The sequence below is a fragment of the Pecten maximus genome, chromosome 8 (genome assembly GCF_902652985.1).
Source record: "Pecten maximus chromosome 8, xPecMax1.1, whole genome shotgun sequence".
NCBI lineage: Eukaryota > Metazoa > Mollusca > Bivalvia > Pectinida > Pectinidae > Pecten > Pecten maximus.
This window is the reverse complement of record NC_047022.1, coordinates 2470643-2490831: the sequence shown is the minus strand read 5'-3', so window position 1 is coordinate 2490831 and position 20189 is coordinate 2470643. Positions and strand designations below refer to the sequence as shown.

At 37.5% G+C, this 20189-nt stretch overlaps 1 protein-coding gene across 3 annotated transcripts in view; it reads right to left on the bottom strand.

Moving 5' to 3' along the window:
* LOC117332408 (cartilage matrix protein-like) overlaps positions 1-17566 on the bottom strand; it is an 83307-nt gene extending 65741 nt beyond the window's left edge. Inside the window, exons 1-2 of one of the 3 annotated variants that reach the window (XM_033891293.1) lie at positions 17445-17566; positions 17096-17228 (exon numbers count right to left, since the gene is read on the bottom strand). In XM_033891293.1, the coding sequence (XP_033747184.1) occupies positions 17096-17134 (39 nt within the window). In that variant the 5' untranslated portion in view covers positions 17135-17228; positions 17445-17566. Of the gene's footprint in view, positions 1-17095 lie in introns of all 3 variants that reach the window. The other 2 variants (XM_033891292.1, XM_033891294.1) reach the window with 2 other exon arrangements.
* Between the last annotated feature and the right edge of the window lie 2623 nt (positions 17567-20189).

Here is a 20189-nt window from a genome sequence, read left to right as displayed (position 1 = left end):
TAAAATGAATTAATATTGGCGGGAAACGAGACCTCTTATTGTTACGTACAGCATGACGGTGTGACATATGTGACGCAATAATCCCACGCATGCGTAACACCTGTTGGCAGTCACGGGGTCAATTAACAATACATACAATCATGACCAATCGAGATCCAATACGCGATAGTTACAAACAGCTTATCTTAAGTTTTCGTGTTGATTTTCGTTTTAATTTTGTGATTTTGGATTTAATGTTGTGATTTTCGTTTTAAATTAATTGCTAATACATACAGAATTACGCGAACTTCAACAATAAAGATACGGTTTTTATTTCTTGTATAACGTATTCGCCCTTAGCTTAAAACATCGAATCGGATATATCCAGCTATCAAAAGATTAAGGATATATTTCTTTTTGATGAATCTTTGTATTTTGTTGATACAGAGACTTAAATATACGAGATCATCACGTGACACCTCTAAATAGTGACCTTTCTCTTCATGTCGTTTTTATCATTATTTTTTATTTAAGAAGAAAATCTAAAATAAGATTTATATAAATCGAAGCGTCCACAGTTACGTTGTTGGAGCAGAGCTTTGATAGAAGATACAAGTTAGGTAATTAAAGCTGTGATACATCAGGCTTACTCGGATACCCTCACAGCTGTGAGGCTATGGTAGACTTTGGTCACACGTTAAGGTGATATAAAACTTGATCGTTACAGAGGAGCTAGACAAGTTGTTGATTTTCCTGTTTATGGCCTACACATCAGAGTGTCGTGTTATTCTGTTACAAGGGCGTGCGACAGGGAGCTGTATTTACACCTCATCAACTTACAATTGTACACGACAATTATCACAGGGATTTACCTTTACCATTGTACACTGTAGCAGTCAAAGATTGAATTAAAATATTCAAATTCAACTGTGAGAAATGAAGCACTCAATTTTGGGAAATTGTTTGAAAATCAAATTACGTACAAAATAGCCGAGTTCCTAGCTGTGAAGAGAACGTAGTCATGTAATAGATAATCTGTATCATGCTAATGGATATCTGCATCATTTTAATGGATATCTGTATTATGCAAATTGGTATATGTACATGTATTATGCAAATGAATACCCGTATTATGTCAATGAATGTCTATGTTATGTAAATAAACAGAAAACTGTGGTATTTCTGAATGCGATTGTATTTTAGTTTTGACAATGATTTTCTACAGATGAAGCAGGATAACCCTCAGATTTAAATGTCATTTTCATATTCCTTTTCTGATTTGCTGTAAAACAGTTGATTTATTTACAAAGAATGTCCGCTGAGACGTTAGAAATACAGACTTCAAATTGATGTCGAAAACAGTTGAGAGAAGTTACTTGATAATCTTCTTAACTTCAAACCACGCCTGATAGATCAACTGCTACCACGTAATAAAACTGACAATTCCTCCGAGTATATTAGATTACTAATTAAACAGGCGATGATATTGGATTATATACATAGCATCACCACATCATACCTGTCTATGTAAGGTTTTTCTATGATTTCTTATAAAACAGACGCCAGAGCCTCACGATCATAAATAAGGAAATGTATCCGTAATATAATATCCACTTCATACATTTATGCATGAAAGTTAAACAAAAAAATTAAAAGTAAGTTAATGCCATGCACCAGCTAGTATTATACCAACATATCATTTCAACCTGTCAAAACGGTCAGACGGACAGTTAAGTTTCCGGCAATGCCCTAAAACACGATTTAATTACATAAAATATAAACGAATGTGTGCCCGGATGATGAATACGTACCCCTGGTACAGAGATAGCATTACGTTTGTTTTATACATGCATTGGCAGTGTGTCAAAGATTGTTTTTAATCATACTGGACTATTGTCATCCTGGAAATTGGCGTTAAATCTTTCGCCATCGGTTAGAATATATTTTATGGAAGATAGATTTATTTGCAATGCATCTCTAATTTATGTATATGGGAGAGGTCACAAGGGAGATTATTTTGTAAGTGTGACAGGTGACCTGGGACTCTGTTTTGTAAGTGTGACAGGTGACTTGGGACTCTGTTTTGTAAGTGTGACAGGTGACTTGGGAGTCTGTTTTGTAAGTGTGACAGGTGACTTGGGAGTCTGTTTTGTAAGTGTGACAGGTGACTTGGGACTCTGTTTTGTAAGTGTGACAGGTGACTTGGGACTCTGTTTTGTAAGTGTGACAGGTGACCTGGGACTCTGTTTTGTAAGTGTGACAGGTGACTTGGGAGTCTGTTTTGTAAGTGTGACAGGTGACTTGGGACTCTGTTTTGTAAGTGTGACAGGTGACTTGGGAGTCTGTTTTGTAAGTGTGACAGGTGACTTGGGAGTCTGTTTTGTAAGTGTGACAGGTGACTTGGGACTCTGTTTTGTAAGTGTGACAGGTGACTTGGGACTCTGTTTTGTAAGTGTGACAGGTGACCTGGGACTCTGTTTTGTAAGTGTGACAGGTTACTTGGGACTCTGTTTTGTAAGTGTGACAGGTTACTTGGGACTCTGTTTTGTAAGTGTGACATGTGACTTGGGACTCTGTTTTGTAAGTGTGACAGGTGACTTGGGACTCTGTTTTGTAAGTGTGACAGGTGACTTGGGACTCTGTTTTGTAAGTGTGACATGTGACTTGGGACTCTGTTTTGTAAGTGTGACAGGTGACTTGGGACTCTGTTTTGTAAGTGTGACAGGTGACTTGGGACTCTGTTTTGTAAGTGTGACAGGTTACTTGGGACTCTGTTTTGTAAGTGTGACAGGTTACTTGGGACTCTGTTTTGTAAGTGTGACAGTGACAGGTTACTTGGGACTCTGTTTTGTAAGTGTGACAGGTTACTTGGGACTCTGTTTTTGTTCCTAGCTGACCATTCTGGTGATAATGATAAAAATTCCTAACATTTGCCTTTGTTCCTAGCGGAAAATTACAGTGAGCTCAAAGGTTAAATTAACCCTCATTCATCTTATAGTGACTTAACCATTTACCTCTATCAGAATGAAAATTATAAATTCGCATTAATTTTGCAGGTTTTAAAACAGTCCATATATCAATCAAGTTGACAGCTTGATTATCTAAAATGTCGGAAAATAATTAACATTCACTATTTACAAATGATAATTAATTTACATTCTCCATAACATAAATTATGGATTAAATGAGAATGCTGGCGATGGAAAGAATTCAACGTTGATATTATGATAATTGCGCCACTTTAATTCACCTTCGTCGTAGTAATTTAACCTTGTGAATTCCACAAGAACGTTGAATCAACCGAATCTGTCAGCATTGCGATTCTGAGATATAATTGGCGGTTGGTCAATCGGGATCTCATTAGTTATAATTACGGTGTGGGAAATAAAGATGGTAAATTAATAAACATATCGACAAGGTTCAAGATTTTTTTTATTCACTACATCGACAATTTCCACTCCGACGAATAATCAGAGAAGTGTGTACATTATATTTGGGTTAAACATTTCAGCTGTTGAGATAGTTATCGTCTATTTAAATCCGAGCTATTGCCGCGATTTAGGCAGCTGGTTTATATAATAATACTGGCTCTCCGTGAAAGAAAACCGTTTCTAAAGAAGAATAGTTTAGCTATTACGATGTAAGTCGAAAAATAAGCTGACCGCAGCGTTATGGTGACCAATGGCTTTTAATGGTCATTCCGGACAATCAGGAATCAGCACATACAGTTTAATGTGAGTTTGGCCACCCCTGGGGCGGTGTGAATGTCGCCCCTTACCTGTTTGTGTTAGCGAGACTACACAGTATGATCACACTACTGGTATAAGTATGTGCGCACGCATCCGTGACGTTTATGTGCTGTGTGCGCAAATATTGGTGACGTTTTAAGTATTCCGAGACGTGATCATATGTTTTACAGGTAAATTTATTTTACGATGATTATACAACGCTTTTACCGTGATTTTATTATGGTATTGTCCAGATTTGACCATGGTCAGTCCGTGATGACACTGACCAATGATGACCTCAGGCTGTACGGCAGCAATGGAGCTAACAACACCTGGGGGCGATTAATTAAAATAAATCGATCCGGGTCCTCAGCACCAATTATCACGTGGGCGATCTGTACGGATTTCCAGTTCATATAGTTTCTAAATCAAGATCATCATATGGAGTTCGACACCTGACTGGAAAGGGCCACATAGCCGCGCCCATGTCCGTCTCAGGGAGCAGTCACGTCACCCGAACATAACAATCTCCGTGAAATGGAGACGGAAATCATGTCAAACCGAACCAACCTAAGCAGAGTTCATCTAAGCGTTCTTCGACCTAAATTAATCCTCCATCTTGAAGGTCTCCGTTGAGTAACTTGACAAAGTTAAGAAAAGCGGCTTTAACGAGCATTTCTCCTTAATTAGGTTATGGTATGTACGTTGAACTTTGGCCAGATCAAGGGAAAATAAAATTCATTTGAGAGAGGTTTTCTATCATTGTATCTACTTTCACATGTAAGTTCCTAATGGTTTGAACGCATTTGAAAATGCACGACTTGTCAGCGTACGATGGGAGGTATCGAAACACCGAAATCCTCTGACTAACACACCTTGTTTAATCAGAGACGTGAATATAAATCTGATATACAAGTCTCTGGTTTAATGCTTGACACGAATCGGCATTATCGACAATTGTCACAGCCAATCGCTACTCGGCGATAGGGTTTTTTGAAATTCTTGAAGAAAACGTGTATGATCGTATCAACTGTAGTATTGGGGATGGATATTGTCAAAAACTATATTTTATATTTAATATGATTGTGAAACTCCATCAAACTGTTACATGTACACTGTAAAAGTATTTACATTTATGAAAACATTCATCAACATGACCGGCCCCTATATCACAGTTTAGCTTTTAAAACAAAACGTACGACAATTTGCCGATTGATTCATTATACAGCAGATGGCGTACATACCTGGCAACCGTCCAAAATCCAGGTCGCCGATCTCTAAAAGGATGTTACTACAGGTACAAGTGGGTTATACTGTATACACATGCGCAGTCAATTCGAAAATATGAACGGACATTTTAAAAAAAATCACGCGATGTGAGTTTATATTGAGACCACGGTCGTCTGTTTCCGGTTAGTATTAACAATTAGTCCCTACTCATGCTATATCAAAAAGGTGTAACACTCGATAAACCGGAAGTGTAGGATGATTAGGTAGTGAACAGTTTGATTTTATGTCGGACCTGTAAATCGAAGTCGGCACCTCCGGACCATACGAGCTCTCTAAAATCACCCTTCCTTTCCCAGAAACGTCATTCGATGACTCTCGGAGACGTAGTTTACTAACACTGACTTCCGAATGGGCCTGTATATTTTCCTACTAAGACGTTTATATTTCAAAAGTTATTCAGTTTTTTCCAGATCGAAAATCAGATAAAGTGCTCAGTACGTATCGCTTATTTATCGATTAAATATAGACTGTAGGGTCCACAAACGATATATGTCGGACAAATATAATGGTAATAATAATTGGCCGCCATCCCCAGTACGTCTGTCCACATACAAGCTGTGTATCTCAGGGGTAAACAAACCTACCGTGGTAATCTTAGAATGACACAAGTAATTAATTATCTGGTAAGATAACTACATCATTCTTAATCCGTAACTTCTTGAATTTTGATCCTCTTCTTACGTACTGCGCTAGGTTATGTACGGTTTCCTCTTACTACGTACGGTACATCCAGGACGTACGATAGGACGTACGATATGACGTACGATAGGACGTACGATACACCTAGAACGAACGATAGGACGTACTGTACACCTAGGACGTACGATACACATAGGACGTACGATATACCTAGGACGTACGATAGGACATACGATACACCTAGGACGTACGATAGGACGTACGATACACCTAGGACGTACGATACACCTAGGACGTACGATAATTTTAGGACGTATGTATAAAACTGTTCTAGTTTCCATTCGGGAATGTCTTGATGAGTGGACCCAAAGGATTTGTGATCTGAATACAAACTTGATTTTGTTTAAACACGCCTATGGGAAATATATCAAATGGAGGCGACAACCCACCACAGTTTAATGTACATCATGTCTTGACTTAGCAAATCATAGAAATATTCGAACAGGTGTTGATTTCTTATCAGAAAACAAATCAGAATGCACTGAAAGGTGACGAGCTCACATAAACACAGAAGCAAGTAAAAGTTTGTTTTCAATAAGCCAATCGTCAGCCACCGCAGCTTGGATCGAAAATCAAACGACAAATGAAATCTGAAATCATTGTATAAATCCCGTGATTTTTTACAGGAGGAAGGAATTCACAGCTACTGAATGTAAGGTTGTAGTCAAAGTATGCAATATAAAGTAGCATTATAATCGTCTCCTGAATCAATATTCAGATTAATTTGATATTTAATAAGTCGGTTTCTCAATATCTCCCTGTATATGTCTACTGCTATTGTAACAAATTAACACTGATTACTATGGTAACATATAAACACTGGTGTCTATGGTAACATATTAACACTGGTTACTATGGTAACAGATTAACACTGGTTTCTATGGTAACAGATTGACAGTGGTTTCTATGGTAACAGATCGACACTGGTTTCTATGGTAACAGATTAACACTGGTTTCTATGGTAACATATTAACACTGGTTTATATGGTAACAGATTAACACTGGTTTCTATGGTAACAGATTGACACTGGTTACTATGGTAACATATTGACACTGGTTTATATGGTAACAGATTAACACTGGTTTCTATGGTAACAGATTGACACTGGTTTCTATGGTAACATATTAACACTGATTTCTATGGTAACAGATTGACACTGGTTTCTATGGTAATAGATTGACACTGGTTTCTATGGTAACAGATTGACACTGGTTTCTATGGTAACTTATTAACACTGGTTTCTATGGTAATAGATTGACACTGGTTTCTATGGTAACAGATTGACACTGATTTCTATGGTAACATATTAACACTGGTTTCTATGGTAACATATTAACACTGATTACGTATTCACTTAGATTCATCGCAGCCCAAACTATAGATACCGTATTAATAAAACAACAATGTATATAGATCATCTTTCATGTTCGACAGATATTAATGTCTGTGGCCACCTGTTATAAAATATTCCACTAATAGGGACAGTATCGCGACATAGATGTTAATGCAAAACAAAGTGACAGTGATCTCACAGTCTGACACAGAGGGACAGTGATTTCACAGTGTAACACACAGGGACAGTGATTTCACAGTGTAACACACAGGGACAGTGATTTCACAGTCTGACACAGAGGGACAGTGATTTCACAGTCTGACACACAGGGACAGTGATTTCACAGTGTAACACACAGGGACAGTGATTTCACAGTCTGACAAACAGGGACAGTGATTTCACAGTCAGTCACACAGGGACAGTGATTTAACAGTCAGACACACAGGGACAGTGATTTCACAGTGTAACACACAGGTACAGTGATTTCACAGTGTAACACACAGGGACAGTGATTTCACCGTCAGACACACAGGGACAGTGATTTCACAGTCAGACACAGAGGGACAGTGATTTCACAGTCAGACACACAGGGACAATGATTTCACAGTCAGACACAGAGGGACAGTGATTTCACAGTCAGACACACAGGGACAGTGATTTCACAGTCAGACACAGAGGGACAGTGATTTCACAGTCAGACACACAGGGACAATGATTTCACAGTCAGACACAGAGGGACAGTGATTTCACAGTCAGACACACAGGGACAGTGATTTCACAGTCAGACACAGAGGGACAGTGATTTCACAGTCAGTCACACAGGGACAGTCATTTCACAGTCAGACACACAGGGACAGTGATTTCAGTCAGACACACAGAGACAGTGATTTCACAGTCAGACACACAGAGACAGTGATTTCACAGTCAGACACACAGGGACAGTGATTTCACAGTCAGACACACAGGGACAGTGATTTCACAGTAAGTCACAGAGGGACAGTGATTTAACAGTCTGACACACAGGTACAGTGATTTCACAGTGTAACACACAGGGACAGTGATTTCACAGTCAGACACAGAGGGACAGTGATTTCACAGTGTAACACAGAGGGACAGTGATTTCACAGTCAGACACACAGGTACAGTGATTTCAAAGTCAGACACACAGGGACAGTGATTTCACAGTCAGACACACAGGGACAGTGATTTCACAGTCAGACACAGAGGGACAGTGATTTCACAGTCAGACACACAGGGACAATGATTTCACAGTCAGACACAGAGGGACAGTGATTTCACAGTCAGACACACAGGGACAGTGATTCCACAGTCAGACACAGAGGGACAGTGATTTCACAGTCAGTCACACAGGGACAGTCATTTCACAGTCAGACACACAGGGACAGTGATTTCAGTCAGACACACAGAGACAGTGATTTCACAGTCAGACACACAGAGACAGTGATTTCACAGTCAGACACACAGGGACAGTGATTTCACAGTCAGACACACAGGGACAGTGATTTCACAGTAAGTCACAGAGGGACAGTGATTTAACAGTCTGACACACAGGTACAGTGATTTCACAGTGTAACACACAGGGACAGTGATTTCACAGTCAGACACAGAGGGACAGTGATTTCACAGTGTAACACAGAGGGACAGTGATTTCACAGTCAGACACACAGGGACAGTGATTTCAAAGTCAGACACACAGGGACAGTGATTTCACAGTCAGACACACAGGGACAGTGATTTCACAGTCAGACACACAGGGACAGTGATTTCAAAGTCAGTCACACAGGGACAGTGATTTCACAGTCAGACACAGAGGGACAGTGATTTCACAGTCAGACACACAGGGACAGTGATTTCACAGTCAGACAAACAGGGACAGTGATTTCACAGTCAGACACACAGGGACAGTGATTTCACAGTCAGACACACAGGGACAGTGATTTCACAGTCAGACACACAGGGACAGTGATTTCACCGTGTATAATATATATGTCGTTTGGAATGTTTCCTAATAAAAATATTGGAGTTCTTTATGACGAAGCACTAGTCGTCTGCACACTGTCAATATTTGATTTGCTATTGAATTAAATCTAAAAAACTGTTTACACGATGACACCGAACATAGATAGCCTGCACAATGTTATACCACTAGAATCAAGGATGTATAAACCAGATCGTTCGAGTGGGGTCGTTTCGTGAGCGGAGCGGCCGGTGTAACGATGAAAAGGGACCCCGGTTCCATTACCAACGGTTGTTAATTTTCCAGACCGGCATCGAAAACTTGAACAGGAGATTATCATTCAAAAGACAAACTAGAGTGTGCTGTGTTTTATTTGACAGTATTTAATGAAATTTTTATAGTGTCGTTCAGACACGGGAGGATCACGTGTCTACGCTGACATTCATGGCTATTTAGCCTTACGTTAATATTTAAAATATAGTTTGTTTTGAAATGTATCGTTCGCCTCTTATATGACCTGCATTCAAGGTTACAAGTTGACATGTTCTATTTGACAGTATATCTGGACATTACTGTAATGAATTACATATTGTATGACGTGTGTTATCTATCCTTAACAATACAATTGTTGACTACAAATCAAGTCATTAATACTTACCACGGTATTTTTAAGTTCTCTATACAAATACTGACTTAGATTTGAAAAAGAAACGAAGCTTTATAAAGTTTACCGTATGTACATGTATTAACGATTGAAGTCTGAAAAATAATCAAATTTAACGTTCTATTTCAGATATCCAGTTATATCAAATTAAACGATAGTATTATATACCAAATCATTGTCACCCTTGATGCTCTTCTCAAAAAAATGATATTGTGTTGCTGTAAAACTGTATCTATATTTGATGTTTTTTATATGTATTCCATGTACTTATAATATGCAAAAAAACGAATAAAGATATTTAAAACTGCAACTTTAATATATTGTGAGTGTAAATGTATATGTGGGTTAGAGGAAGGCGAGGGAAAATTGTTGTTAATGATAGTTTTTAAAGAAAAAAAACAATTTAAATTTTAGTTTTGGACTGACACCAGTTCGGGTGTATACCATGTCGTCACGTATGGTTCCTTTGATTGATTAGTGTAAATATTGGACGTATTGCCCCATACAACTCACGAGCATCGGTTAGTATCCAACTATACCTCTATCTAATTTTACAGCTGGGCGTATTAGAGTAGCTAATGTACAAGCAGTGACAAGTTCTACCCTAAAAAGGTCGACACTAGGAGAGCTACCTGTTCGACAGGCATATTTGCTTTTTTGGAGAAAAGTTTAAGATTACTTTTCAAATAAAGATATATGAAGTTTATCTACAGGTCAAACCAACCACACTCTGACACACATATATAGATAATGTTATAGATATAAATTCTTATCGTCGCACGCCGGAATTTACCTATAAAATCCGATAGCATATAATTTGACAATGTCAATCGAAACTGTATGTAATTCTATTTAATTTTGGAATACGTGCTATGCCATCACTTTCATCGTTCACACGACGTACCCTTGGTATTGTTTGCGATATATACAACACTTGGCATGTATCTATTAATTATTGTTAATTGACGATTCTTTGTCTCGACAAATTATGCGTACTTTTTGTGAACGGAAAACGCATTGCCTGGATATCTTCAAAAAATCTAAAAAAAATATTCTAATATCTGATCTCAAAACAGGACTAAAATGAACAAGAGGCACAATGGGCCTGTATCACTAACACGATTTTTACCTCATTGGACCTTCTCTATCGATCCAATCAATCAATGGCAAATATCTAGATTCTATGTCTTTTGGTTCATAAGACGTTGTTGTTTGGTTGTATCAACCAATTTGACCCCTGTGACCTTGAATATAGCTCAATGGTATGACTCCAGAAACGTAACATCCAGGTACAGTCATCGTAGGCCTCTTTGTTAAATCAGAAGAAAATGTTCGAGTGTTTTCATACAGCCCAACATTTGTAACTTTGATTATTTATCAAATTCATTTGCAATATAGGTAGAACGCTTTTATGTTTGTGATTTGTGTGTTCGAGATAGCTAGTGTCACATCAAATAGGTGTTACAGTCAACCATAATTAACTCGAACTCTGATTACTCGAAGACTCTGCTTAATTGGAACAATATCTCGGTCCCGACATTAAAAGTTCCACGTGCAATATATTCGGTTATATCTCAAATGCCCGTTTTTTTCATAACCCGCTAACTTCGAGATAAGGAGGTTAGACAGTAAATATACATATAATTGATAAGACACCGTTTACCCGTTTACATATCTATAACCCTACTGTCAGTTAGGGGGCGCGGGGGGGGGGGGGGGGGGGGGGGGGGGGGGGGGGCCTGATCCGGGGTACAAATTGACGATTCGAGATAAATTTATGATGTTAATTACAAGGCCAGTATGACAGGTAATTCATACCTTATAAATAACAGAAAAGCAGAACTTCAAAGGTCTCTAAAATACTGTCCATCACTTTTACCGGTCAAATACGTATGTATACGTACATCAATATTTCACTGTGATCAACTGGTCGTGTTATCGACACGATGTCAATCAAATCAAGTCATCCCTGAATTATCCTATCTCATGTCCGAACGTCGCTACGGACAAATCTACAAATCTATTATTACGTGTAAGCCCGGGGGTGGGGCAGTGTTATCATTAATTATCTCATGCCATTCCGAAATAGCTGTGGGTTACAGCTTACGTCACGATTGACCACAGACACCGTCAGCTAACCTAGTGACACACTCCACGGTATTAAACGGACGTGTGCAGGTCCCACACAAACGGAGTCAATTCGTGATGTATCGGTTATTTTTTCTATAAACACCGATTAAACCTAGATTGAAGTTCAATGTTACACCAGTCACGTGTTCACTTTTGTATTTAAGGTGAACATTTTACTACAGATCCCGTATCGGACAGAAAAGTGCACATTGTTCTATAGATCTCGTATCAGACAAAAAAAGAACATTTTTCTATAGATCTCGTATCGGACAGAAAATTGAACATTTTTCTATAGATCTCGTATCAGACAGAAAATTGAACATTTTTTTTCTATAGATCTCGTATCGGACAGAAAAGTGAACATTTTTCTATAGATCTCGTATCAGACAAAAATTGAACATTTTTTTTCTATAGATCTCGTATCAGACAGAAAAGTAAATATTTTTCTATAGATCTCGTATTGGACAGAAAATTGAACATTTTTCTATAGATCCCGTATCGGACAGAAAATTGAACATTTGTCTATAGATCTCGTATCAGACAGAAAATTGAAAATTTTTCTATAGATCCCGTATCGGACAGAAAATTGAACATTTTTCTATAGATCTCGTATCAGACAGATCACTGTGATGTTCACTGTTTTACGAACTCTCTGTCGTGTAGTTGTTATGGAATTATCTGTCAGACCACAGGACCCTCAAAGCCACTATCTATAAGTACAAGCTGGGCGAACACTGCTAAACGTTTATGAAGATCACTCCGTAACGTAAACAATAAAATTGTTTTGCTTCGTTTTTGTAAGCGTGATAGGTTGTGGCTTTTCTCCGGGTACTCCGGCTTTCCTCCGACTCCTAAACCTGGTACGTCCTTAAATGACACTGGCTGTTAATAGGACGTTAAACAAAAACAAACAAAGCCAAACTGGTCTACGGTCAGTACCTGGCAACTGCCCCACGTAGGTTTCGAATTCGCAACTCAGAGGTGGAGGGCTAGTGATAAAGTGTCGTGACACCTTAATCACTCGGGCACCGCGGCCCCTGTGTTAGAGTGATGGTCCCAAAATTCCGGATAGATAGACATCACAGGCCCCTGTGTTAGAGGCAGTGCTGGTCCCACCATTCCGGGTCTATAGACAACACAGGCCCCTGTGTTAGAGGCAGTGCTTGTCCCACCATTCCGGGTCGATAGACAACACAGGCCCCTGTGTTAGAGGCAGTGCTGGTCCCACCATTCCGGGTCTATAGACAACACAGGCCCCTGTGTTAGAGGCAGTGCTGGCCCTACCTGTTTACATAGCTCCCCGTGTAGTACTGGTAAATGTGACGGGAACTTCATTAGTTCATTCAAACAGGAAATCAATCCACATAGGATGTTAGTACAGAGTACAAACTGGTCAGTGCCGATCCATTTAAATAAAACTATTCTTACTAGAAATAGTTCCACTGCCGTTCAACATCCGTGATACGCAAACAGCGATGTTTACTTTTCACTTAAATATTTAAATTTCTCACGGTAGTACTAAAAGTCAACATTTCGTTTAAATATTGTTCTAATTGCTCAAACTATTTATTCTAATTTATAAAGAAAGCTCTGATTTCAATGGACGCTTTCATACTATTTCATAGCGTTTTAATTATTTGAAATATTGATATTTTAAAATCGGCTACTCGGTTGGGATTTACTTAATCAACGAAAGCGACAACAATTTAGAGGAACTGACAATGATTCAAAAAGGCATGAAGAATTGAAATAAAAGACAAAGAAATACAGTAATATGGACAATGAATTGAAAAATTATACCATCATATATATCTACCCATATACACAGCTAACATTACAATAACCGTATATATGTACCCATATACACAGCTAACATTACAATAACCGTATATATCTACCCACATACACAGCTAACATTACAATAACCGTATATATCTACCCATATACACAGCTAACATTACAATAACCGTATTTATCTACCCATATACACAACTAACATTACAATAACCGTATGTATCTACCCATATACACAGCTAACATTACAATAACCGTATATATCTACCCATATGCACAGCTAACATTACAATGACCGTATACTCGTATCTACCCATATACACAGCTAACATTACAATAACCGTATTTATCTACTCATATACACAGCTAACATTACAATAACCGTATTTATCTACTCATATACACAGCTAACATTACAATAACCGTATTTATCTACTCATATACACAGCTAACATTACAATAACCGTATTTATCTACCCATATACACAGCTAACGTTACAATAACCGTATTTATCTACTCATATACAGAGCTAACATTACAATAACCGCATTTATCGAAGCATTTAAAGCTGACATTACAATAACCGTATCTATCTTACCATATATGAGCAGATGACATTGCCATAACCATGTTTAGCGAACCTTGAAAACATGACATTGCAATTACCGTACCTACATATTACTGAGGGTACGATGTCGTGATATCTGATAAACACAGGTTTTCTTATAATGCACTCTTCTATTCAGACCTACAATTGCATTACCTTATCCAAAATAAGTATACCTGTCTACAGCAAACACATGTAATTACTTTACTTTATCTGAAATAAACATACCTATCTATACCGAACATCTGTAGTTACTTTACTTTATCTGAAATTAACATACATGTCTATACCGAACATCTGTAGTTAATTTAATTTATCTGAAATTAACATACCTGTCTATACCGAACACCTGTAATTACTTTACTTTATCTGAAATTAAACATACCTGTCTATACCGAGCATCTGTAGTTAATTTAATTGATCTGAAATTAACATACCTGTCTATACCGAACACCTTGATATATTTTACTTTATCTGGAATTAACATACCTGTCTATACCGAACACCTTGATATATTTTACTTTATCTAAAATTGACATACCTGTCTATACCGAACACCTTGAAATATTTTACTTTATCTGGAATTAACATACCTGTCTATACCGAACACCTATAGTTACTTTACTTTATCTGAAACATACACCTGTCTATATCACAGCTGATGACTCCTAAACCTGCGCTATTTTGACGACCACGTGACATGGTTTAGACTGCGATCACAGTAGCTACCTATAGCGTGCCAATTCCGTGACATACATATCGAGTCCTCCCGTGTTCTACATCAATGTGTCATTCGATGTGAAATTTGGTCGGACTTCCATAGCTCTCTAAACACAAAACACAATTCCGGTTTTACATGTTTCCGGATTAAAGAGGATTCCAAATAAAAATGTAACAGATTTACATGTCGTTAAGTGCTCAATTTAATGGTTAAACGTTCACTTATCAAAGATTTCTGGGCGGAAGGTTTGGTAAAGACAGTTTAAATATAAAGATGATAATACTATTCAGTAAAGTCATATTTAAGGTAAAGTTAATGATTTCTTTCGAAGTATTCCGAAAAGACAGATTTTAGGTAAAGTTGATAATTCTATCGAGGTATTCGGTATAGTCAGATTTAAGGTAAAATTGATGGTTTTATCGAAGTATTCGGTTTAGTCAGGTTTAAGGTAAAGTTGATGGTTCTATCGAATTATTCCGTAAAGACAGATTTAAGGTAAAGTTGATAATTTTATTGAAATATTTGGTATAGACAGCTTTTAAAAATGTGAATTTAACTGCTGTTTTACAGGCGATGTTCAGGGTGCTGTACCGGTAAGATACACAGATTACGACATTCTATAATATCCTAACATTACGACATTCTATAATATCCCAACATTACGACATTCTATAATATCCCAACATTACGACATTCTGTAATATCCCAACATTACGACATTCTATAATATCCCAACATTACGACATTCTGTAATATCCCAACATTACGACATTCTATAATATCCCAACATTACGACATTCTGTAATATCCCAACATTACGACATTCTATAATATCCCAACATTACGACATTCTGTAATATCCCAACATTACGACATTCTATAATATCCCAACATTACGACATTCTATAATATCCCAACATAACGACACTCTATAATATCCCAACATTACGACACTTTATAATGTCCCAACATTACGACACTCTATAATATCCCAACATTACGACACTCTATAATATCCCAACATTACGACATTCTATAATATCCCAACATTACGACACTCTATAATATCCCAACATTACGACATTCTATAATATCCCAACATTACGACACTCTATAATATCCCAACATTACGACATTCTATAAAATCCCAACATTACGACATTCTATAATATCCCAACATAACGACACTCTATAATATCCCAACATAACGACATTCTATAATGTCCCAACATTACGACACTTTGTAATGTCCCAACATTACGACATTCTATAATATCCCAACATTACGACACTCTATAATATCCCAACATTACGACATTCTATAATATCCCAACATTACGACATTCTATAATATCCCAACATTACCAAAGCATATCTTATAAACATCTACAATAAACAGGCAACAATGGGTAAACACTCATTTATCTTAATTTACAGGAAATATTTCAAATTAAAGAAATGGATTACTTAATTTGATCACTGTGTTTTTACAATAATTTTATCAGGATATACAGACACACGTTTTATCTAAATACGACAGTGAACACAGGTGTTACTGGCTGACGACTCGCGCCTGGGCTCAGAGTTCACACAGAAGCTTTATCGTATAAAACAAATTTAAATGAGATAAAGTCTAGGTTAGAGTCAGGCACACGTACATATTAAATAAGTACAATCCACATCAATTAAACATTGGCTCGTTTAATGACGTTTCACAGTAAGCAGACATATCAAATACGTCTAAATCAATTTAAACTCCCGGCCACAAACCGCCTCAATGGTGGTTGGGTCGGCAGTTTAAATTGATTCAAACATATACGATATGTATTTTAAATGAGTTTATGCACATGTATAAATTATCCGCACTCAGAGAAAAAAAAATATACGGATAGAAATATTGTATGGAATCGTACGCTGTATTCATATGTAAATGAAAATGTAATTTAAAAGCCATATATATAGAAAACGGACCGAAATAAACTATTGAAATCTATCGATAGACATGTAGTTCTTTGAAAGAGAAAAGTAAAAATACAGATCAACCCCATATCATCGTTGGTGAGTAGCGTATCAGGTGTCGACGGCTGATATTAGAGAGTGTAGGAAAAAACACGAAAAGATTTTTTTTGTTTTTTTCTAGAAATATTAAGTAAAAAAAAAATACACTTACCACAAGGAATAGAATGCATATATAGAGAGACGGCGTCATGGCTGCCCGGGGGTTGTCAACTACTAATCTTAATAACGTCTCCAGGAAACAGGTGTAACTCTCTTCACAAGCGGTGTCCTGTTTTTACTGGCCTCTGGAATAGAAACCTTCTATCAGAAATCCCTCGGTGATGGTCCTATGTCATCTCATAAAGACAACAACACACTTTCACTTTCAGATCGATATGAATAGATAATATCTATGTCAACTATTTTTCAACAGTAGAGATATATATCCCACTCAATTCCAAAGTAAGGGAATCCTAACAAGATTACAGTGTAAATGTGTACGTTGTGTTAAATGTCCTCACTGGATAAATAAAGTGTCCATTTCACAAATGTTTGTCTCCCTCAGTCATAACGACGTTCATCCCAACCGCGACACTCGCTCACTGCCTGTCAAACCCCATACACCGCGTGTTTATAATGTTAGCCCAACACAGTGGCGCTCTGTATGACACTGCGCTCTCCCTACTGACCGACAACGGGCTTTCTCGCTCCACTTTAACAAAATCGGACATTTATATCAAAATTGACGGAACCTTGTATTTTATAATAAGGTTTAGTATACTGACCAGCGCAGCATCCTAACCAGTCGTTTATATATAATATTCCCAGAACTTTGCTGTGCATTACTTGTTTCAAAATATTAAAACACAGATATGTTGTTTACGTTTTTATCAAATATATAATATGATATAATAATTAGGAGTTCAAAAACATAATGTGCTGTAGATAATGTAGAGTAATGTATTGAGATGTAGTATGATGTAGAGTCATGTTAAGTGAGGTAGAGTGATGTAGTGTGATGTAGTGTGATATATTGTGATGTAGTGTGATGTAGTGTAATGTAGTGTGATGTTGTGTGATGTTGTGTGATGTAGTGTGATGTAGAGTGATGTTGTGTGATGTCTTATAATGTAGAGTGATGTAGAGTGATGTAGTGTGATGTAGTGTGATGTAGTGTAATGTAGTTTGATGTAGTGTGATGTTGTGTGATGTAGTGTGATGTTGTGTGATGTAGTGTAATGTAGTGTAATGTAGTGTGATGTAGTGTGATGTAGTTTGATGTAGTGTGATGTAGTGTGATGTTGTGTGATGTAGTGTGATGTATTGTGATGTATTGTGATGTAGTGTGATGTAGTTTGATGTAGTGTGATGTCATGTGATGTAGTGTGATGTAGTGTGATGTAGTGTTATGTCATGTGATGTAGTGTGATGTTGTGTGATGTAGTGTGATGTAGTGTGATGTTGTGTGATGTAGTGTGATGTAGTGTGATGTCATGTGATGTAGTGTGATGTAGTGTGATGTAGTGTGATGTCATGTGATGTAGTGTGATGTAGGGTGATGTAGTGTGATGTAGTATGATGTCATGTGATGTAGTGTGATGTAGTGTGATGTAGTGTGATGTTGTGTGATGTTGTGTAATGTAGTGTGATGTAGAGTGATGTCATGTGATGTAGTGTGATGTAGTGTGATGTCATGTGATGTTGTGTGATGTAGTGTGATGTAGTGTGATGTCATGTGATGTTGTGTGATGTAGTGTGATGTAGTGTGATGTCATGTGATGTAGTGTGATGTCATGTGATGTATTGTGATGTCATGTGATGTATTGTGATGTATTGTGATGTAGTGTGATGTCATGTGATGTAGTGTGATGTAGTGTGATGTCATTGTGATGTAGTGTGATGTAGTGTGATATAGTGTGATGTTGTGTGATGTTGTGTGATGTATTGTGATGTAGTGTGATGTAGTGTGATGTAGTGTAATATAGTGTGATGTAGTGTAATGTAGTGTGATGTATTGTGATGTGTGATGTAGTGTGATGTAGTGTAATGTAGTGTGATGTATTGTGATGTATTGTGATGTAGAGTAATGTAGAGTGATGTTGTGTGATGTCTTATGATGTAGAGTTATGTAGAGTGATGTATTGTGATATAGTGTGATGTAGTGTGATGTAGTGTGATGTAGTGTGATGTAGTGTGATGTCATGTGATGTCATGTGATGTCATGTGATGTAGTGTGATGTATTGTGGTGTATTGTGATGTAGTTTGATGTATTGTGATGTAGTGTGATGTAGTGTGATGTTGTGTGATGTAGTGTGATGTAGTGTGATGTAGTGTGATGTAGTGGTGTGATGTATTGTGATGTATTGTGATGTAGTGTGATGTAGTGTGATGTATTGTGATGTAGTGTGATGTTGTGTGATGTATTGTGATGTATTGTGATGTAGTTTGATGTCATGTGATGTTGTGTGATGTTGTGTGATGTTTTGTGATGTAGTGTGATGTAGTGTGATGTAGTGTGATGTAGTGTGATGTCATGTGATGTAGTGTGATGTCATGTGATGTATTGTGATGTAGTGTGATGTAGTGTGATGTAGTGTGATGTAGTGTGATGTAGTTATATTGTGATGTTGTGTGATGTTGTGTTATGTAGTGTGATGTAGTGTGATGTAGTGTGATGTAGTGTGATGTAGTATGATGTCGTGTGATGTAGTTTGATGTTGTGTGATGTTGTGTGATGTAATGTGATGTAGTGTGATGTAGTGTGATGTAGTGTGATGTCGTGTGATGTAGTTTGATGTTGTGTGATGTTGTGTGATGTAATGTGATGTAGTGTGATGTAGTGTGATGTTCTGTGATGTAATGTGATATAGTGTGATGTAGTGTGATGTAGTTTGATGTTGTGTGATGTAGTGTGATGTAGTGTGATGTCATGTGATGTAGTGTGATGTTGTGTGATGTATTGTGATGTCTTGTGATGTAGTGTGATGTCATGTGATGTATTGTGATGTAGTTTGATGTAGTGTGATGTAGTGTGATGTAGAGTGATGTGTGATGTTGTGTGATGTAGTGTGATGTCATGTGATGTAGTGTGATGTAGTGTGATGTCATGTGATGTAGTGTGTCGTTGTGTGATGTAGTGTGATGTAGTGTGATGTTGTGTGATGTAGTGTGATGTAGTGTGATGTCATCTGATGTAGTATGATGTAGTGTGATGTAGTGTGATGTCATGTGATGTAGTGTGATGTAGAGTGATGTCATGTGATGT